This window comes from Meleagris gallopavo, chromosome 3, assembly GCF_905368555.1.
Source record: "Meleagris gallopavo chromosome 3, MGAL_WU_HG_1.1, whole genome shotgun sequence".
Lineage (NCBI taxonomy): Eukaryota > Metazoa > Chordata > Aves > Galliformes > Phasianidae > Meleagris > Meleagris gallopavo.
Genome location: NC_139406.1, coordinates 56,208,481 through 56,229,721, shown reverse-complemented (window position 1 = coordinate 56,229,721; position 21,241 = coordinate 56,208,481). Strand labels below are relative to the sequence as shown.

General features: G+C 37.0%; 1 protein-coding gene across 10 annotated transcripts in view; it reads right to left on the bottom strand.

The window, feature by feature from the left end:
- Positions 1 to 330: 330 nt before the first annotated feature.
- The window catches only part of RP1 (RP1 axonemal microtubule associated), a 204,985-nt gene continuing 184,074 nt past the window's right edge, over positions 331 to 21,241 (bottom strand). For 5 of the 10 annotated variants that reach the window (XM_085221106.1, XM_085221113.1, XM_085221112.1 and 2 more), the window contains 9 exons: positions 20,607 to 20,829; positions 16,097 to 16,251; positions 15,891 to 15,966; positions 14,811 to 14,885; positions 14,057 to 14,135; positions 13,566 to 13,848; positions 11,417 to 11,495; positions 8,462 to 8,537; positions 1,806 to 7,407 (listed from right to left, as the gene is read on the bottom strand). In XM_085221106.1, the coding sequence (XP_085077232.1) occupies positions 7,335 to 7,407; positions 8,462 to 8,537; positions 11,417 to 11,495; positions 13,566 to 13,848; positions 14,057 to 14,135; positions 14,811 to 14,885; positions 15,891 to 15,966; positions 16,097 to 16,251; positions 20,607 to 20,829 (1,119 nt within the window). In that variant the 3' untranslated portion in view covers positions 1,806 to 7,334. Of the gene's footprint in view, positions 1,320 to 1,805; positions 7,408 to 8,461; positions 8,538 to 11,416; positions 11,496 to 13,565; positions 13,849 to 14,056; positions 14,136 to 14,810; positions 14,886 to 15,890; positions 15,967 to 16,096; positions 16,252 to 20,606; positions 20,830 to 21,241 lie in introns of those variants that run through there. The other 5 variants (XM_085221109.1, XM_085221110.1, XM_085221114.1 and 2 more) reach the window with 5 other exon arrangements.

The window sequence follows — 21,241 nt, the reverse complement described above, 5'->3', positions numbered from 1 at the left end:
TGTGAGCAGAGGATGTTTACTCTTGCAAGCAGGTCTATAGATACTAATATTAACCACTCCAGGACTCACCCAAGACTTCTAAGATAACTCTTGGAATGGCCTTTTTTTCTTACTTTGACTCTATTTCCCCCACTGACAAGCTACAGAATAGATAGATATAATAAAGCTGCTCATATATACTTAGGAGGAAAGAATCCTTTCTTCAGTACGTACTTGGAATTGCTTGGAGATTAAATGGTTCAATGAATCAGTCAGAACTTGGCAATATTTTTTTTTTCAAATCATTAACAGAAGAAACTGAGACTCATAGGGCTTAAACAGGCAGAAAGATGTCATCTAGAACAATTCAACATTTATTTATAAAAGCACACAGGAGTAGATAAGGAAAAAAAATAGAGTTAACTAATAATGGCCTCTTATCACCTTTAGAGTGTCATGTTTAAGAGCTTATGTTTAAGAGCCTATGCTATGTTTTTAGGCTATATTCTAGCATCCACCTTCCGCTTGAAGCTTTCTCTACAGTGCAAAATTCAATGTTACTGATTCATTGTAGTAATAGCAAGGATAAGAATAATAAAATCCTGCAGCCATTGCCCTCACACAGATCTGTAAGGACAGGAGGCAGCAGGGAGAGGAAGCAGAAGACAAACACTTCTCTCCACTACAGCCTTGAATCTTGATTTATCTCACTGCTCCTTCCACAGGTGCCAAATGCCTGGGTCTCTTACTGACACAGGAGGTCTCATTTCCACGCCACATCTCTGTTTCCTGCAGAGGCACCACTGGTGTCAATATCTGCCCAGGGTCTTCATACACACTGTGGGTGCTGGCAGCAACAAGAGCAAGGCATCTGGCCTGTGCAACAGCAGCTGAGTGCACACGAGGTGGCACTTCTGCAATGTCTCTGCCTTTGGCCAGTGCTCTTGTCCCTTCCAAGGGACATGGATTAAGTGACATGTGCCAAACACAACAGACATCACTGTTTACCATGCAGAAGAAGCAGGTTTGGGGTTTGGCTCCAGTCACAATCTCGATATGCTAAGTGGCACGTCTTTGAAGCGAGAATTGATAAGGAAGTTATGGTATTTCAAGCTTTCTTATCAAAGTAATCCTCCAGCAATATGTTCTGCAAGCACTTGCAATGCACTTGAAACGAAATGAAACCCTCTGCTGTGACAGTTTTCCAGTAGTAGAAGGGTAGAAATGTTTACATGACGCTGGATCTAGGGGAGTGAATCCAACACCTTATTTATACTCTGTATGTTCAGAGGAAATAATTTTCAAGTAAGGACACCAGCTGCTGAAAGAGGTATTCACTGCTAGTAATAAAAAACAGATTAGGAAGGCATTATTTACACTTGATAAATCAGAGATGGCATCAAAGAGAGCTAGTATTACAAACTATTAATGAAAGACATAATAATGAAACAAATCACATAATAGATCACAACGAAGTGATTCAGTGTAATGAATACTGATACTAAGTAAGTGAACTGTGCACTCTGGGGATACAATTTCAAATCCATTCCAGTGCACGTGGTAGCAGCGTAAGCAAAAAGAGCACTTTTAGAAGAAATTGACTCTGTTCCATTGCTCACTCGATCACATCCACATCTTACACCAGCTCTCCCTGTGATGACGTATAAAGTAGATAAAAATGAAATTACCTGCCAAGACCTGTTATATTTATTACTTATAATAACAACTGAAATCTCATAATCTGTGCAGGTATCTGACAACATTCATTTCAAAGAATAATGTGAGTAAATAAACACTAAATGTACTGAAAAGCCGGACACAAGGTATCATCGAGTACAGATTTGTTTAATTCTTGTGATTATAGAAAGTACATTGCTGCTACAAAACATGGTAGTGCCTTGGAGGTGAAACAGGTCTAAAATTCAGATCTTTATACAGATTTTGAGTTTTGGAGGTACTAAAGGTGGAGTCTTTGATTAAACAGAGGGACGCCCTGTGTAGTCAATACACAGTATTTGTATTCTGATCACAGACATCAAACTTCTGGTGGTGTGCAACTCATGCTTCCATTTCAGAATTGCCTTTATTCTAAATTCTTCCTCAGTGTCATGGTTTTATGTTTTTTGTTTTTGGTTCTCAGTATTCCGCATCAATGATGGAATGATGAAGGAATACTGAGAACCAAAAACAAAAAACATAAAACCATGACATTCAGTCAACTGGCAACTGTGGCAATACCAAAATAAACATCTAGCCACTTATTATTCACTTATTATTTTATCTATTTATTGCTAAATGTTTCTATTTATGGTGCGTTTTCAATAATAATTGCCATTTTTTGAAGTAATGACATTTGCACATACAGTACTAGAGAGGCAGATAGATGCCTAAGAATGGGCGCTGCAAAAATATGCAAGCTGAGCACAGAGCTGTCTAAGTTAACCAGTGAGCTATTGCAGTGCTAGTGATAAGAGATGATGGAAAAGTCTCTCTTAAGAGACCCTATGGATCTAAAGGATCTCAGCTGAAGTTCTGGCTCAGCTACAAGATTTTGCAGTTAAATGCCAGTGTGAAGCTTACTGCCACAGGCTGAATGCCTGAATAACAAATTCTTTATTCCTCTGTTACATACCTGGTCTTATGAAAAAAGGAAGTAGCATATGGTAAGGCCAAAGAGTTGTGCAGCTTGTTTGGAAAATGATTTTGAGGAAATATTGGTTTTAATAAATGTAGAAATTGAAACAATTTATCAGTTTAATAAAAATTGGCAGATTTGACCCAAGAGCTAACTTCAACTTACTCACAAATTATTAATGAAATAAAAATGTGTTACTAAATATGTCTACTATTATGAATGCTCAGCTCAAGTCTACAGAGCCATGTTACAGATTAAAATTTATGTTTTCTAAATTTCAGCCATGCAAAGATTTTGAGCAACTCTGGTAGAATTGGAACACAGTGTTCACATTAGACATGTTTAATTTACTGTGATGTTTTCAATGCATTGTTTTGACATTCCTTTACAGTAATTACAATACCTTCAGAATAATAACATACAAGTAAATCAAACAAGCAAGAATTTGGAGAAGCAGCACACTATGAAAAAATTAGAAAATGAGCAGCTATGGGTAAAGTTGCACTACGTTGCTACCATCGCTTCCATCCCCAGCAAGCCACCTACAAGGCAAAAAATGTTAAAACTTGTCATACAATCATAGAACCAAAGAAACACAGAATGTCTTGGATTGGAATGGACATTAAAGCTCATCCAGTTCTACTCCACTAATGTGGGTTGGGCTGCCACCTGCTAGAGTGGGCTGCCTAGAGCCCCATCCAACCTGGCCTTGAATGTCTCCAGGGATGGAGCACCCACAACTCTCTGGGCAGCCTATGCCAGAATGCCTAAGAATTTTCTCTAACCTAAATCTCCCATATTTTAGTTTAAAACTGTTCCCCCTTGTCCTATCAGACTATGTAAAGTGTGAGCCTCTGCCTTTTTTATAAGTTCCCTTTAAGTACTGAAAGACCTTTAAGTACTGAGCTCTCACTGGAGCCTTCTCTTCTGTAGACTGAAAAAACCCAACTTCCTCAGCCTTTCTTCGTAAGAGAAGTGCTCCATCGCTCTACTCTTCCAGACAGAATCCCTATATTCTTCCCATGCCACCAATTTCTTCTTTCACTGCCTGAACATTTATGGAGTTCGGCCAGTACGTCATTACTCAGCCATGCCATTTTCCTGCCTTCCTTCTATATTTCTTACGTATGGGCATGGAGAGCTCTTGTGCTCTAAGAAAAATATCCCTAAAGAGTTGCCAGCTCTGCTCCATTCTTTTGTCCCTGACCTGTTCCTTTGTCCCTAAAGACAGCTTCCTAGGGGATCTCTCCCACTAATTTCTTAAACAGAAGTTTGCTCTTCTGAAGTTCAAGATCTTGACTTTGCTCCTTGCCAGTCCATAATCCTTGAGATCATGAACTTCACCAGAGGATGACTGCTACAACCCAGACTGCCACCAGTCTTAAGATCTTTAATGATCTCTGCATTGGTGAGCACCAGGTCCAGTAATGCTTCTCTTCTGGATGGTTTGTCTAATACCTGGAAGTTATCCTCAGTGCGCTCCAGGAGTCTCCTGGATTGCTTACAACCCACTGTATTTCTTTCCCAGCAGGTATATGGATGGTTGAAAACTTTCATCAGGGTGAGTGCCTGAGAGTGTGATGCTTCTTGTAGCTGAAGCAAGAAGTCCTCATCAACAAGCTCCCCTCGATCAGGCAGTCTGTAGAAGACATTAACTACCAGATGCCCTTTATTAGACCAATCTCTAATTTTAACTCACAAGCTTTTAGCCTGATCATGGCTGTTTCTCATAGACAGCTCTTTGCAACCTATCCATTTCTTAACATATAAGGCAACACCTCTGCCCCTTCTTCCCTGCCTGTTTCCTCTAAAAAGCTTGTAGCCCTTGATAGCAGTGTTCCAGTTGTGTGACTCATCCCATCATGTTTCCTTGATAGTGATTAAGTGACAGATTTTGTATTGCACCATGGTTTCCAGCTTCTCCTGGTTGTTTTCCTAGCTGTGTATATTGGTGTAAAGACAATAGCTTCAGCAGAGCTATTGACCACATTGCCTTCCTAGAGGAGTCCTCCTTTATCCCTCTGAGACAATTCACAGGCATTTCCCTGTTGCTTCTTGAAGTGACAATACTCCCTTTTTCTTCTTTGTCACTGAGAAGTACATCTCCTTCCTCTGCTGAATCTAGTTTAAAGCTCTGCTAACAGTCCAAGCCAGCTTGCTGATGAAAGTGTTCTTGCCCCTTCTGGTCAGCTGCTTCTCATCCAACATCAGCATTCCCAGTTCCTTGAGGGTGAGTTTGAGATCTTAGAACCCAAAACCCTGAGTATGACACAATCCATAGAGCCAATCATTCATAAGACCCGCTTGTACCCTTCTGCATGTGTCCCAGTCTCCAACTGAGAGGATAGAGAAGAGCACTGTCTGTGCTCCTGATTCCTTCACCACCATTCTGAGGGACTTAAAGTCCCTTTAGATATTTTGTCATCTCCTCTAAGCAATCTCATCCAATCTGACTCAAAAGAGTAGGAATGGATAGCAGTTCTACAGCTTGACCAGGGACAGTAGTCTTCTTGTGATATCATGAATGCAGGCCCCCTAGCAGGCAGCACACTAGATTGTACAGATGGCAAATGTGCTTCTCAGCAAGGAATTTCCAATTACTAACACCAATCACCTTTTTTGGTAGTACTGGTTGGTTGGACCAACTGCTGTGTAGGAGCACTTGGGGGAGCTAGGGGGGAGACTCCTCCTTCTGCTTTGAACAGAAACAAAGCTCCTGTCTCTCTTGTCTAACAAGTCAGTCAAATTTACCATCTCAGGGCTGTAAGCCAGCTTACCTTTCCCTTGCAGGGACTTAAATATAGGGCTGTCACTCAGTACATGTCAGTGAACAATACCATGATACCATGCATCAATCTCTCACTTGGATTCCTGGATAGTATACTGCCTGGTGAGCTCCTCTCACAACACGGCAACTTGCTCAGAAAGTGCACTAGCTGGGCACACATGCAACTGTGACAAACACCCACCTCTGCCCTCAGACCCTGGAGAGTCTTCCAGGCTCTGGAGATCTCCGTAATTCGGGGTCTGGGCTCTGCCTACATCCTTTCAATCTCTCTGGTGAGGGTTGCTGGCTCCTGGCAGCTCTCTCTTGGGTTACTCCATGCAGGAACTCTCCTGCACAGCATGATCCCCCATTCTGTTCCAGAATATGCATATTCTGGACTGGAGCTGATAGCTTCCACTTTATCTATACTGTATAGATACAGTATACACAAAACTTATCAAAGAAACAAATAATAAAAGCCTGCTTTTTCACTTTTGGATTAAGAGTTTCAACACTGACTTATAAGGAGTAACCAACATGATGAAGAGAGTGATCATTTTAGTATCCATACATGCATGGTTTAAAAGGAACTGTATAAATATATTAAGCAAAGATACCTATATTTAATATCTATGTTGCTTAACAACAGGTGACAAGTAAATTTTTTCACGGAGTAGGGAAAATTAGGATATTTTAGAGTAAGGAAATATGTCCTGTTTTAGCAAGTTATTGTCTGTATACTCCATATTTCTAATGCCTCCTGGTTGGCTAAGAAAATACTGGGACTTACAGTGGATTCTTTCTCCATAAGAGTACGTAATTTTTACCACTGACTGTATGAGAAACAGACCTGAGCTCAGGCAGACTGGTTAACTGGAACCATGAAGGCAATTGTACTCATTTCCAAAGAGGTTTTCCAAACATTTTTATGCTTCTAGCACTTTTGCAAGGCTTGTGCCAGACTAGCTGATGTCATTACGATCAAGTAGTGAGAATGGGAGGGATTCCCAGCTGGTATAGCATTAACATAGCTCACATCTGAAGTTGCACAATTGAACAGCTGGGAAATACATTTGAAACCAAACAGTTCCAGGCTGCAACGCAACTAATCTTGGCAGATAAAATCCCAAGTTAGGAAAGGATGCACAGCTCCTTTCAGAATTCTCAGTATGAATACATTTTGGAGTCAGCATTTATACCAGAGTTGTCTTTTTTTCTTTTTTTCTTTTTTTTTTAACCCAGTAGGCTTTGACATGAGAAGCATCTTGTGTGAGCTGGTACAGGGACATGTACTTATAGCTTTCTATATCCTAGGAGTGGACCATAGCTTCTGGGCCAGTGAACACTCTACATCGGGTCTTCTAACTTCTACAGAAATTGTTTTATTTATTTTGAATAAGTATGGATTCATTAAGGTGAGAACTGGACTCTAACCCACAAAGGTTCCAGGTAAATGTCCTATTCAGTAGCCTGTATAGTCAGTCTGTGTCTGTCAATCCCAGTTTTCTATCTGGAATGCAAAGAATAGCAGTTCTAATAGCAGTTCTAGATGACATGGTGGAACATGAGACAATAATGTACTCTTGCAGAAAACAAACAAACAAACAAAAAAAAACCCAACAGCATCTTGGGCTGCGTTGTAAGGGTAAGTAAGTTGGTAGGTTGCAGGAGGTGAGTCTTCACCTCCATTCAACACTGGTTGTTAAAGATGACCTTCCAAGGTCCCTACCAACCATTCATGTTTCTGTGAAATCAACTGTAAATTCTCTTCACAGATTATTGCACAACTGATATTGCAATCTAAGAAATTCTGCTCATGTTCACTTGCCTAAATTTATGTATCTAGAAGATTAGATAGTAGTAGAACATGTTTTTGGAAGAAGATTTATGGAACATACACGCAAATTTTAGTGCAGTGCTGTACACAGATATGCTTTGAGATACTGTGTGACATTAATCATTTTCGTAAAGCTGGCCCTTGTGAGCTGCAGTCCAGGCACTCTCAGGTACCGAGAGTTTGCAGCTACTGTAAACAAAAAGAAATATTCAGGGTTGGATTTGACTTCCAGGAATTGCCAAGATTGTAGAACTTCAGAACCATTAAATTAAATATTCTTGCCTACTATTTTTGTTTTCAGATCATCAGGCAACATCTCTTAACCTAAGTATAAAGGTTTTGTAAGTCTCAATACTTGTCTGCTCTCAAGATGAATTAAAATTTTATTTTACACTTAGAAAGACATAAATGCCTTTGCTTCTGTTGTTTACTCTGAAATGTTTTAAGCTGTAAACTGTATACTCTAGTGGATAGTCTCTCCAAATATACCTTTCAGTTTGATCTCTAAGTTCTGAAAGTGTATTGTTTCAGTTTGACACTAGAAACCAAAGTGGATTTTCTTTTTGTATATTAGAATCTCTTTACACTAACAACTCTTTATCTGAATAAATTCCTGTATTTAGATTATTAATACATTTTTAAAAGTTCTTTTTTTTTTTTTTTTTTTGTAAATCTTAATCATGTTCCACTTAGATAGCCGATGGTCTATTATATCTTAGACCCATATTGATATTGAAACAGAAGGATTTTAGTGTCGCTTTTGTGCAAAAAGAAAACCCCAACAACCTAAAATCCACTGCTTTTTCTCTAGATTTGTTATCTGCCACAGCTTATCATCTATCCACCAGCTCGTATTTCTAATTCCATCTCATGTTTATGTACATATGACATGATAGGCTACATGTGTGCCAATGCTTATGTAATGGTTCTCCAGACAGCTTTTACCTCTTGAAAATGGCATGCTATTCTCTCAGCAAAAATTGTGCCTCACTCCTATACAGCCACCCAGCTTTAATAACTTGGAAAAACATAATGTCTTCCTCTGTATATTCTGACAAATTTAAATGAAACAAAAAGTTCAAAAGTTACTGAGGATGGACTGACAGAAACACAGCATAGTTTCAAAAAATCTTACTGCTTTAGAAATCTGAAAAGAGACAACTGAGAGACTAAAAAGTCTGGTAGTTGTTATTATGATGAAGAAAACAGCACCTACGGAGTAACAGTGAACTGATCTACTGACCTGTTACAGTTGAAGCAATACACTGAATTCCTGGATGCATCCATGATTTCTACTTTTTCCAGAAACCAGCCACTTGCTTTGAAGCAAAGAAAAAAGAAATACATATATATATATACATATATTTATATATACAAAATATATCTAAAACACAAATAAAGCAGAAGGAAGGTTTCTCATTTCATTTCCAAATCTGTGTGGTTCAATACTTTTGAATGTACCCATTATCAGTAATACAACTGAAATGTGGATAATTCAAATGAAAAACAAATTCTTACAGTTTTACAGAGGAAGTCTGTGATGATTTTGACAGAAAACATAAAGGAAATTTTTTGTTACAACTTAACTCATTTTTCCACACTGAATGGAGACAGTATAAGACAAATGAAACAGTGCATGGCAATATTGGATACATTCTTGAAATCCCATTTTACCTTTTTCTATAGTCTGAAATAGAAGGGCAGATTGGCAAAATGGTGTCAAGACATGGAAGTGTGTGTGAAGCAAAGATGTGTCATTGAATTCTTCCGTGTGGAAAAAATGGCACCCACTGACATTCATCGACACTTGTTGAACATTTATGGAGACCAAGCAGTGGATGTGAGCATGGTGAAGCAGTGGGTGGTGTGTTTCAGGAGTGGGGACAGTGACAGTGGGTCACCTCCACTGGTGCAGATTTTTATGAGCACAGCATTCAGATTCTTGTTCATTGCTGGTGAAAATGCATAGCTGACCGTGATGACAATGTTAAAAACTAGTCTTTTGTATCTGAGAATTTGCTCTATCAAATAGTGTAATTGTGCTCTTTGTATCTGTTGTAGAATGATTCTCAAGTTCACATTTCTTGGGTAGCAGTGATTCAGAAGAGCATCTCCATTAAGGCCAACGTTTCTATCTGTTCTGGCTTTAAGAAAGTATTTAACACTCTAGTACAGCCAACTATTTTGTTGGTTGAAAAAATGCCATCATTCTTGTGCTAAAGCTTTTTATTTCATGCAACATTTAAATATGATTTTTTTTTAAATAAAGTTTTATTATACTGAAATGCAGAGATTATGCTGATGTCTTTCGTTGTGTTTGCCAATGCAAATGCTTAATAACAACATTTAAAAAGTAATTAGAATCACACTGAAATTGCTAGCAGCTGAAAACATTTTGGTATTCTTTGCATATCGTAGAGATTTTCATATTCACATATTTAGAGAAAAATTCATATAGGCTAACAACCAAAATAATTTTATTTCTAAGTAAGCTAAAAATATAACGTAAAAATATTTTCATACTGTACCAACTTAGATAAACGTAAAGGCTTAGCAACATTTCTCAATTTCCATGGACTTTTTCAAACAACTATCTAGAATAACTAGGTCGTAAAGGTGCCCAGGTTTTTTATCTTCAATTCACAGGAGTCATTTATTGAAATTGCAAAGTATTTTCGGAACTTCTTTAATGAAATTTTGTGAATGCTTTAATATATCATAGACTCTACTTGGAATATATGACCTTTCATGAAATCTCCGTAATTCAGAGTCAAGATTATTAGCAATAAAATTTTACAGTCTCTCAGATTTACACAGCACTTTATAAACAAATATTAAGCTATGTTTGCTCTCTTGAAAAGTTTATAAGCTTATGCTTTACCCTGTATTGACAAAACTCCAGCAGACCTCACTGAAAGCTCCAGGTATGAAGAAATCCAGAAACAGATAGGAAAGATTAGCAAACACACATAACATTTCAAAGAATTGCTACTTTTGTGGAAGCTTGTGCAGATAACAGCTGATGTGACAAAGGATATTTGGAGACAATTTCAGAGAAGAAAACAGAGGAAGGAAGAAATGGATTTAACATGAATTACCACACACCTGCTAGGAAGGCAGTCTTTACAACTATACTATGTTTATCAAGATATAGGGAGGAAAGGTAATATTGATGGTTTGGGATCCAGGAAATAGAGTTTAACCTGCATTTACTCTACAGACTTCTGTGCAACTCTCAGAGCACCAAAAGCCTGCTGATGTAGAATTCCCTGGTGTTAAACTGATTTGTATACAGCAGCTAATAGTAATAAAATGAAAGTCAGCAGGCCTATCTTATTTCAATGGATTATATACTTTTTGAGTTTTCAGTACCATCACATGTTTGACATGATTGGGTAGTTAGAAAAATCCTGTTCAACTTTTGCCTACATTTGCCACTAACAGAATTTTGCTTGGTTCGTTCTAGGTATGATAAACTCTTGCCATTCCATAAATAAGGGTGTTGATTTTTTTAAAACCTAAATACATTTCTTTTTTATCAGATAAGTTTAGTTCATTTGACTAGAATATCTCAATACAATGAGACCTTTTTGACTCAAGCTGTACACTAACTGGAAATTCTACTCAAATACTTGTATCTCCAAAGTTTGTTCATTGTTTTTTGTTTGTCTGTTTGTTTGTTTGTTTTCCATAAAGCCACTAAGTGTTTAAAATATTTCATGCTGTGATGTCCTATCTCATGTTTTGATAAAATTCAGCATTAGATATTATATGGAATGCAATGCATCAGGAAACAGTTTTTGTCATCGTGATTTGATTTGTACATTGTTTGATCTGATGCACTACAGTGTTTTCCTTATAGTTTAACTTTTACAAGAAGAAAAGCCATGTGTCAAGGCAGTCTTATGTTATTCAATACATCTAATAAAAACTTTGGCTGAGCAATGATTGAAGTATAAAACCTTCAGAGTTATGTACTAACTAGATCTCTGATAGAAAAAAGCAAAGATAAAATCAAGGGAAATCTGATAGGAACAGAGGTAGTGTAAGCAAGAGAAGTCAAACTGACCTTGTTTGTATACAGATTCATATTAACTAGCAGTAGCAGTAGCATGACTTCAAAGGCCTGTCCAAATGTCAGGCAAGTCTTCAAGCAGAAGATTTTTACAAGCTTAGAGAACACATGTAGTATACTTACCAAATCCTTTTCCATCATGACCAATTTCAATCGAACGTAGGCTTCCTAATTTTTTAGTCTTAATCTTGAAAGTATCAACCTTTAATATTGAAAAACAGTTACTAGAAATAATACATAAATTTTTGGAAATTTATACTTTAATTTAGGTCAGCTTCAAATCTAAATCAAATGCAAAAATATCAGTTCAAAATAGATGGATGACATCTGGCATGATTTATTTTCCTTAGACTTTTGGCAGAGATTTGCTCCTACTAGTTCTCAGTTTAAACCTGAAAGATCTGCTTTTGAACTTAAGTAGGAGAATCATTATCTCTTTCCTGACTTTCATATAACAGAAAAGTATTTTTGCTAGATATCATGAATTTTCAATTGATGCAATGTCTTCTATAATCTTGTCAGTTTACAGTACATAAATATATGTTCAAGAATGCAAAAAATAAAGGCTTTTACACAATGTAGCATTATATCTACCAGATATTTCATTTAAAATATTCCCTTGTTTCATACTACAGATTTTAAAAAAGAAAAATAATAAGATCCCTTTTTCATAAGGCATTCCTTAAAAATGTCACTGGCTCACATTGACTTAGCTAAATTGCTAATTAGCTAACAATGCAATTTCTGTGTATCTAATCTTTTTTTCAAAGAACAGTGATACCTCCAGTGTGCTACTAGACAAGATGCTCTTTTGCTCACTCCTACCTACAGGTAAGTATCACAGAATCACAGAATGGACAGGGTTGGAAGGGACCTCAAGGATCATGAAGCTCCAACTGCCCTGCCACATGCAGGGCCACCAAGCTCCATGTTTAATACTAGACCAGGCTGCCCAGGGCCCCATCCAACCTGGCCTTGAATACCTCCAGAGATGGGGCATCCACAACCTCTGGGCAGCCTTTTCCAGCACCTCACTACTCTCCCTGTAAAGAATTTCCCCTACTTCAACTTAAAACCATTTCCCCTTGTCCTGCAGTTATCAACCCTTTCAAAGAGTTGATTCCCCTCCTGTTTAGGTACTCTCTTTAGGTACTGAAAGGCTGCAATGAGGTCACCTCACAGCCTTCTTTTCTCCAGGCTGAACAAGCCCAGCTCCCTCAGCCTGTCTTCATAGGACAGGTGCTCCAGTCCCCTGATCATCTTCGTGGCCCTCCTCTGGACACTCTCCAACAGCTCCCTGTCTTTTTTGCACTGGGGGCTCTAGACCTGGACACAGTACTCCAGATGGGGCCTCACAAGAGCAGAGTAGAGGGGGAGCTAAGTAGCTTCATAATCTTCTCAGTATGAAAAACAATACATGATAAAGACCTTTTAGAAGATATCCACAGACATCCTAGCTGAAAAAAAACTTGAAATAAATTGCACATAAAAAGATGCTCAGTATTGCTGGAAATAACGAAGTAGATCTAACAAGGAATATATTGTAATGGAAGTTTTAAAGAAGAAAGGTATGGGAAATGTATTTGTTTCTTGCTACGTAAGGGTAACCATCATTATACTGCATTGCACAGATGATAAGGAAATGGAGGAATTCCTCTGCCAAATTAACATGTTTATTACAAAGATGAGAGCATTCTGTTGAGGAACTAGGATGTCTTGCAGAGAATCAGCACTCTTGTGAATATATTTGGATCTGAACTATAAGTCTCTGAATATTCTAAGTATGATGGATATCAACATCAGGTTGGCATGCGTGGTTCCATTTTGTCTGGCTGTAGGCTTATGCATTCAGCGAGGCTCTCTGCATTAGTTTCCATGGCAAAGTAAAATGATGGGATGCAAGAGACTGATATATTCTCAAGCATAATATTCAAAGTTTGTGTAACAGCAAGGAATATTACACATATATTTGCACATGCACAGGCAGTGCATGTTGTGCATTTCAGAACAAGGAAATGTGACCGGGCAGATAAGTGTAATCAATATAAGGACGTGTATAAGACTATGAGAACAGCAATACAGTCAGCTAGACACAACAGAGTGAAGTGTTCCTTGGTTACTCTGGAGAAAAGGCTAAACATAGAGATAGCTGAGACCATATCTCATGTAGTGATGAGAAAATCAGGATAAATGCTTGAAGTTTTATAAGCTCATGCACAGATTTCATATTTACTTTCTCAATCTAGAAATTGATAGAAACCTTTATGCTCACCATTCCTTTTTCAAAGGGATCTTGATGCTCCAGTGACTGAGAGAGGTGAAACACTTCAGATTTGTCTTCATTCCCAAATAAAACAATATGCACATTGGCATCAGTTCCTGCCCCCATTTTGTGACCTGTGTATACTTTGATAGTATACTCTGTCTGATTTCCTTCTTGACTTCCTTCTTTATTTAAGTCATTTATACCATTCTTTTGTTTGTCTCCTCCAATGACAAAAGATACTGGGATTTCTCTCTGTATTTCTGGCTTATTTGGATCCACAGAAAATGCTCTGCAAAACAAAACCCATAATTTTTTGTAGTAAGTAAACCATATGTTAAATAAAAAACCCTATGAGTTTATATGGAACAGTTGAAGATGGACTTTCAAAATACTATACACTGACTCACTCACTTCATGATGGTCAGTTTAATCCAGTGCCTCCTTACTGTTTTCAAATATTATGCTATAAAATGATTAGCTTTACATATGATACTTACTCATTCACTTCAAATACATAGATAGGATGATCTCTTACAGATTCTTTCAATTGCAATTTTTTAATGTCCAGTTTGCAGTCTACAAAGAAGCAAATAAAATATAGCTATAATGTTTTACTGCACATCTTGGAATTAGATAGAGTCTGATAATTATGTAACAGTGTGTTTCATACTACATTAAAATATAATTTGTTAATTTATTTATAATAACAATTGTCTATAAGATCCTGGTACTGTCCCAACATCCATTATTTTGTTCCTATTTAAAACCTCTACTTAGAAACTTAAGAGTAAGCATTTTCTTTGTCTTTGTGAAGTAAAGGATTGATGTCTTTACCACACTTGGAAGAACAGATTCAGCATGACTCAGGTTCATTAGAAGAGGGAGAGCAGGAATATGTGTCTGATATTTCCTCCTTGTTTGACAAGAGTTAGAACTCTGTACCACAACAGCACAAAGATTTACTGAATGGTAAGTATGAAGGAAGTTCAACTTTTTGTATATCTCTGCTATATGAGAAAAACTGCTGTTTGAATTGATATTTTGAATTTTCTGTTGGGGGATAGTTGTGAAGACTACTTGCTTTCTCTTTTTTTTTTTTTTGGTATTATTTGTCCACGCAGCACTCTTAAGCAAACTGAATCCCAATGTCTTCTGGTGTGGTCCAAGTCCCTTTAATTATATCAGTAGGAGTCTAATAGTATCAGGCTCTTGGAGAGGAATTCAGGACATGGTGTAGCACTCATGACCTGCCCAGATAGATCATGGAGATGATCAGAAGCTCAGGGATCTCAGACCATGCATGTAGCGAGGAAAGAGCCATCTGATCTGAAAAATTAGCTCAGATTGTGAAAGTGGCATAAATAAATAAAAAAAAAAACACACCATCTGAGCTGACCACACTGGTCACACCTGAATTCATTCACTAAAGAGCTTTTGATCTTGAGGATTTTTTGTTCAAAGGGGCTATCCCCATCCTCCCCTTTCCCACTATAATATACTAGCTTCGCATCATGCCTCTACTGAAGCATCCAGAAGCTGAGCAGATCATGTTGGCTACCCAGTCAGTATGTACATGCTTACTGCCCAAATCTCTTTGATGATTATATACATTTTTCAAATTTGGCTGAAACTGGGTGGTGTTAAAATATTACTATGAGGAGCCAACAGATAGGCTAACAAGACAGAGAAAATAGAAGTGTATAACCCTTGCTTTTCAGGAAAGCCGTCTGAAAATGGTCCACTGTAATACATAGTAAGTAACAATTTGCAATTATATAGCAATTTTCATTAATGGACTTGAAAATATTTTACAGAAATACTTGAAAACATTTATAGAAAATACTCCTTAATGGTATGATTGCCATCCTACAAATGAGGCACAGAAGAGTGAAAGTTTTGGTAATTTTAAAGGAATCTGATGGCAAAACTACTGTTTGCCTAAAAGAGGTAAAAACCCCTTCATGATGTTACAGCAAGAAAATAGAACAGGCGAGGAAAACAACAAAAATAACTATCGCAGGACAACTGAACAATACCAGTTTCTTAAGTCAGAATTATTTTCTTATACCATGTATTAATAGAAGAATATAATTATTTATCTTCTGTTTTTCTTTCTTGTACGTAAAGGAATAGTTTACTTTCTTAATGACTAATGATACAGGTTTCAGAACCAAGGATTTTAATGCATCAAAATGTAAGATTTTTCATTATAAAATATTATTATTTTTAAAACATAGCAAAAGTAAACTAATCACAGTGATTGTGTTGCCTTTAACAGGAGGTAAACTGTGTGATTCACGTCACTAGCTTCAGAGAGCAAAAGTACGTTACCTTTCTTACTGCTGATTACGAGAACAACTTTGTCCACTTCTCCCAGTTCAACAGCATCCATGATAACAAGAAATGACTAAAATAAAAGCATTCAATGTTACAATCTTAAACCATATTGTACTAAGTGTATAAGACCTGAAAAACATGTATAGGAAGTACAAGAACAAATTAAATGCTAAATTTTAGAGTAATTTAAGGTAGAGTACCTCATTGTCATCTCCCTGCTGGACATTCTGCAATGACCAGAGAAGGGATCTGTCCCCTGTGTCACCATAAGTACCATATATACACGCAGTCATATGCACTACGCTTCTGTCAGTCAGTATATTTCTAGAAAATACTGTTAGATGATACGTAACCACTGCAATATTAAGCAGAAAGAGTCATGTTAATACCATTCCACAATCTTGCCCAGCTATTTTACAACATCGCAATGTGCAGTCAGGTTAAATAAAAAATGACACTTGACAATTATAATAAAATTCATTTTTTTCCATATTTTTCCGTAATTTTGTCCTTTAAATATCTTGAACACTAGTGTTCTAACATCTTTAAATGAGAGACAAAGGATAAATTACCACAGTTATTTACCTGTTTCTTTTAAATGGCAAATGCCTAATAGATAAAATCTTAATGAGTTCCAAACATAAAAATCACTTTGGGGATCTTTGCAAAGACAAAATTTAGCTGGGGAGATAAGTTCTTCAGATTTCATCACCTAAGAGATGAGGAGAAAAGCTTCTTGGATATAGTTCACAACATCTGAATTCCTATTTTGAATTTCATTGTAGAGGAATACATCCTCTGACAACAGATAGAGCCCAAGAAGACAAATCTATCCTGACAGAAGTTGGCACTCATAAGTTTGGGCAGATCATGATTTACACAGTGGTTATAACATTTACTTAATTGAGGACAAGATAAGAACATCTGAACACCGTTGAAGCAAATACATTCACAGAGCATCTGTTTGTGTTCATTTGTTTGCATTTTATTCACAGCATCAAATTATGTGAGCATTCTGAATCTTTTAATCATATATCTATCTTCTCCTTTGTATTCCTATAGACACCTTAGTGGAAGGAGATGAATCTTGGCCTTGCAGAGGTTTCTGCAGAAAATGGCTAAAAGCTAAGATAAGGGCAGTGAGTATTTGCAGACTATTTGCACCATTTGGAAGTCAAGAAGACAAAGTACAGATATAGCAAATAGCAGGATGTTGTTATCAGCTTTCAGACCTAATGATCATCTAAATACTGAGTACAGAACAAGAACCAGCACTTGTCTTGATTCCCCAGCATCAGTAATAGGGAGAGAACAGACTCTTGATGCATGCATACTGTAATTGAGCAAGTGCATGGAAATAAATCCTAAGTGCCAGAGAGGTATACAGTTTTATCTGGAAAGGTAAAGCTTACAAAAAGCCCAGGATAGAGCTAAGTTTAAAATGGAAATAAAAAATTGATGCTGCCTAAGTGATAATAAATCATGACATGGTAGGATATTGGAGAAAAGATGAAATACAATGACTGAATGGGATATGGTACTGTTTCAAACAAGATAAAGAATGAGGAGAAGAAAAACTATGCTTGGTCAGGGAAACAATGCAATGCAATCACTAGGTCACTACACAGAAGAAAGAAATCTGGATAATGTTATTTTTGGCTGTATCTCTGATTTTATAAGTGATCTAATTTTATTATACTTGACCTCTGCTTTGACACAAACTCCCAGATCTCAAACCTGAGATGTGAAGCTAGGATGGCATTCAGGAGACTCACTTTGAGGGTCAGAGTTAGGGACAACCAAGTGAGACTGCTCCATTAGGGAGGATGGGACTGGATCCAGGAGTGACCCCAGCTAAGCAGTGCCCTTCGTGTCCAGGAAACAGTCCTGCAATGTCTGTACATGGCAGTCAGTGCCATTAACAGTTCCAAACATGGCAGAAGATGAAACAGAACCCAGAAATTATCCTGATGGTCCAATTTGGAACAATAGGAGAAAGGGACAGAGAAAGGGCCAGAGACAGAACTGAACACAAGGCCATAACATAAGTTTTAAATCCATTCAGAATACAGAGCCAGAGACAGGAATAAAAGCAAGTGTACGCCTAGCATAGCTCAGGTATGACTTTAAGTGATTGTCCTGTGCTCATGTGCAGAAGGAGGTGGCTGGAGGCCTCAGACGAGGCTGCTCAGGGCAAATAAGATCTATTAGCTTATGATGGCCTTGACAGTCTGTAGCTGACTGAAGTTTGAGTTGAACCAGACTAACAAAACTAAAGAATGGATAGAACTGATGGATAAATTGTACAAAGAAGGACAAGGGAAGGAAACCAATGAAGGAAAGGGTAGAAGGCTAAAATGCTTTAAAAGTGTCTTTGTTCAGGTAGTGGGGTCAAACAATCATATAAGTGGGCAAATGAGATTTTATATCTGTAGTGAATATAATAGACTGGAAGGAGGAAAAATGAGAGGAAATCTCTGAAAAGAAATTACATTCAGTGGGACAAATTAATTTTATAAATTTCTGATGATTTCATCTCTGTGTGAACTATAGCTCTATTTTAATTTTGTGGAAAAAAATCTGCTATTTCTAAGTAGCAGAATATGTTTTTATTTAATCTTTTCATTAGTTTATTGTTTTGCCTTAAAAGCTACAGAATTGCAAAGTTCATTCACCTTCTGTACAACCACATGAGTGAAGGTGAGAGCATGTCTTCATCTCTAGAGATTGTTGAGGTGTAAGCAATCTCAAAGGAGGGTACGCTACAGAGGAACTATTTTGTATATACTCAGTTGGAGGCCTCTTCCCATTAATGCACCCAAAAGGCGCACGTGAGCTGGTACACCACCAGTTCTCAAGGATTTGCACTGTGTTTTATCAGCTGCGTTTTGATAGCTTAAAATTAGCCATTGGAATATCCTTCATCACAGTCTCAAGTACAGAATAAAAAAAAAAAGAACCACCAAGAAATGAAATTCTAAGGCACTTTAAGAATGATGGTATACTGAACTGCATCTGAAATTAAACAGCACAGAGCTTTTAGTTAAGGTGATTATGATCAGCTGCTTTTCATTACAATTAATGCATTACTGGTTTTCTTTCAGCTGACAAAAAGAAAACCAAGGAGAAAATAAATTAGATTTAGAAATCTGGCAGAGAAGCATATCTGTTTTGCACCATAAATTTCAAGTAGGTTTGTTTCTAAAAGATTCCTTTGAACTCCATGCAGGCCACCTGCTGTGGAGCTGCTTAAGGCTCTTGGACATAAAATGGCAAAGATCTGGGGGAATGTGTTTCACATTGTCCTAGTTTTTTCTTTCTTGTGGTTACAAATCCCTCAATGACGACTTTTAAAGCATATGTGGAAAGAAACACACGCAACAACAATGAACTTTTAATTTGTTTTCTCTTTTACTTAAACACATAGATCATATAATACCTATACCTTCCCTGTGTTGTTTTTTTTACCAACCCACAGAAAATAGGGAAGTGAGTTTTTTTCAACCAAGTCAGTGATGGAGCCAGAGTAAGAACTAAAGTAATTAGGGCTCCAGTCTCTCTGCCTATTTCTCCTCCATACTGCATCTTACTGCCTGTGTTTCTGTGTGCATCCACATCTACCTTCAATACAGCTGCATGAGAGTGATCTGTCTTTTGCAAGGGGTAGTCTTCTGCTTGTGCTAATCTGAAGGATATTTTTTTTTCAAACCTGCTTATTGGAGACAAAAGCCATAACACCCTACTTTGTATCTATACCGTGCAAGTCTTTTCTTCAAGTGAAAATCACAAAATATGAAATTTATATTTTCATTTGCATTAATAATATGAAAAAAGAAAAGAATCACCATTCATTCTACTATTTGTATGCTTATAGCTAGACATTTATGAAGATCTCATTAAAATTGGGTCATAAGTCTGTCCATAGTGTACTGGAGTCATTCATTTAACACCTTATCCATATCACTGAATAAGTCAGAATAACTGACTTATTCTTTACTCATTTGTTTTCTGCATGAAACTCAGACATAAATTATTTTAACATTAAATATCAGTATTTGATATGTTTATTGAGAATTATTCTCTCCAGTGGTAGCATTTAATGAGAATCACATTAGAAAAGTATGGAAGATATGGTAGTTTTTAGGTGAAAGGATTTCTTTTATATTGCTTAATAAAGATAACAAGAAAGACAATTGTTGGGCTAATTTTAACAGATATAAGTATTTGGAGTGCGTAAGAGTAATGATAAAACTTATGTTTATATGTCATTTTGAGCTGGCTTTCTTTAATTATTTCTGCAAGAATATTGGTTGGAACATACAAAACAAACAAAAAATCACTTAATAGGAAGATATAAAAATAGTAATGCTATAAAAATCATGCTGTTAATGTCAGTACTATGAACAGCAGAGGACTAAACACAGAATAGAAATATTATGATGCTACAAGAAACAAATATACCTTAACATTATTCTGTATAGCTTTTAATAAAAGTTCTGTACAAGAAAGTAAGTATTGCACTTCACACTTTAAGATACACAGGAATTAAGCTGAATTGATAATATTTTCCTTAACACATTTTAAATTCTTATCCAGACCTTATGAATCATTAAATAAACTCAATAAAATTTTCTGTTTTGATAGACTGTAATATCAAGACATGTTAACTTCCGGGACCACTCTACCTCCTTTATGTATGTTCTTACCTACCAGAAAGTGCTTCTTTTAATGGCCACTCTACAGGGAATTCAATCCATCTGTCTCCATTAAGAGAAAGAGGAAGTGTTTTATTTATAGTGAGACTAAAGGTATCCAGGGTTGATGTGTTCTGCATTTTAAAGTGATGAAGAGACAACTGTGATATGCTGCTTTCCAAACTCTGTAGTCCAAGTCTGACTTTATAAACCATACCCAAATCAGATGGTAAATTTATCTAGGAATTTAAAAAAAAAAACCCTGTAAGTTACAAATGAAGATACACAGACACAAGCATAATCAATTTTAAGGAAGAGGGAAAGTTTCTCCTAAGGGATCAGCAATGACGTAGAATCATAGAATCATAGAATTGCTCAAGTTGGAAAAGACCTTAAAGATCATTGAGTCCAACGACAACCTAACCATACTACCCTAACTCTAACAGCCCTCTGCTAAATCATATCCCTGAGCACCACATCCAAATGGTTTTTAAACACATCCAGAGATGGTGACTCAACCACATCCCTGAGGAGCCTATTCCAGTGCTTAACAACCCTTTCTGTAAAGAAGTGTTTCCTGATATCCAACCTAAACTTACCCTGGTGCAACTTGAGGCCATTTCCCCTCGTCCTGTCACCTGTCACCAGTGC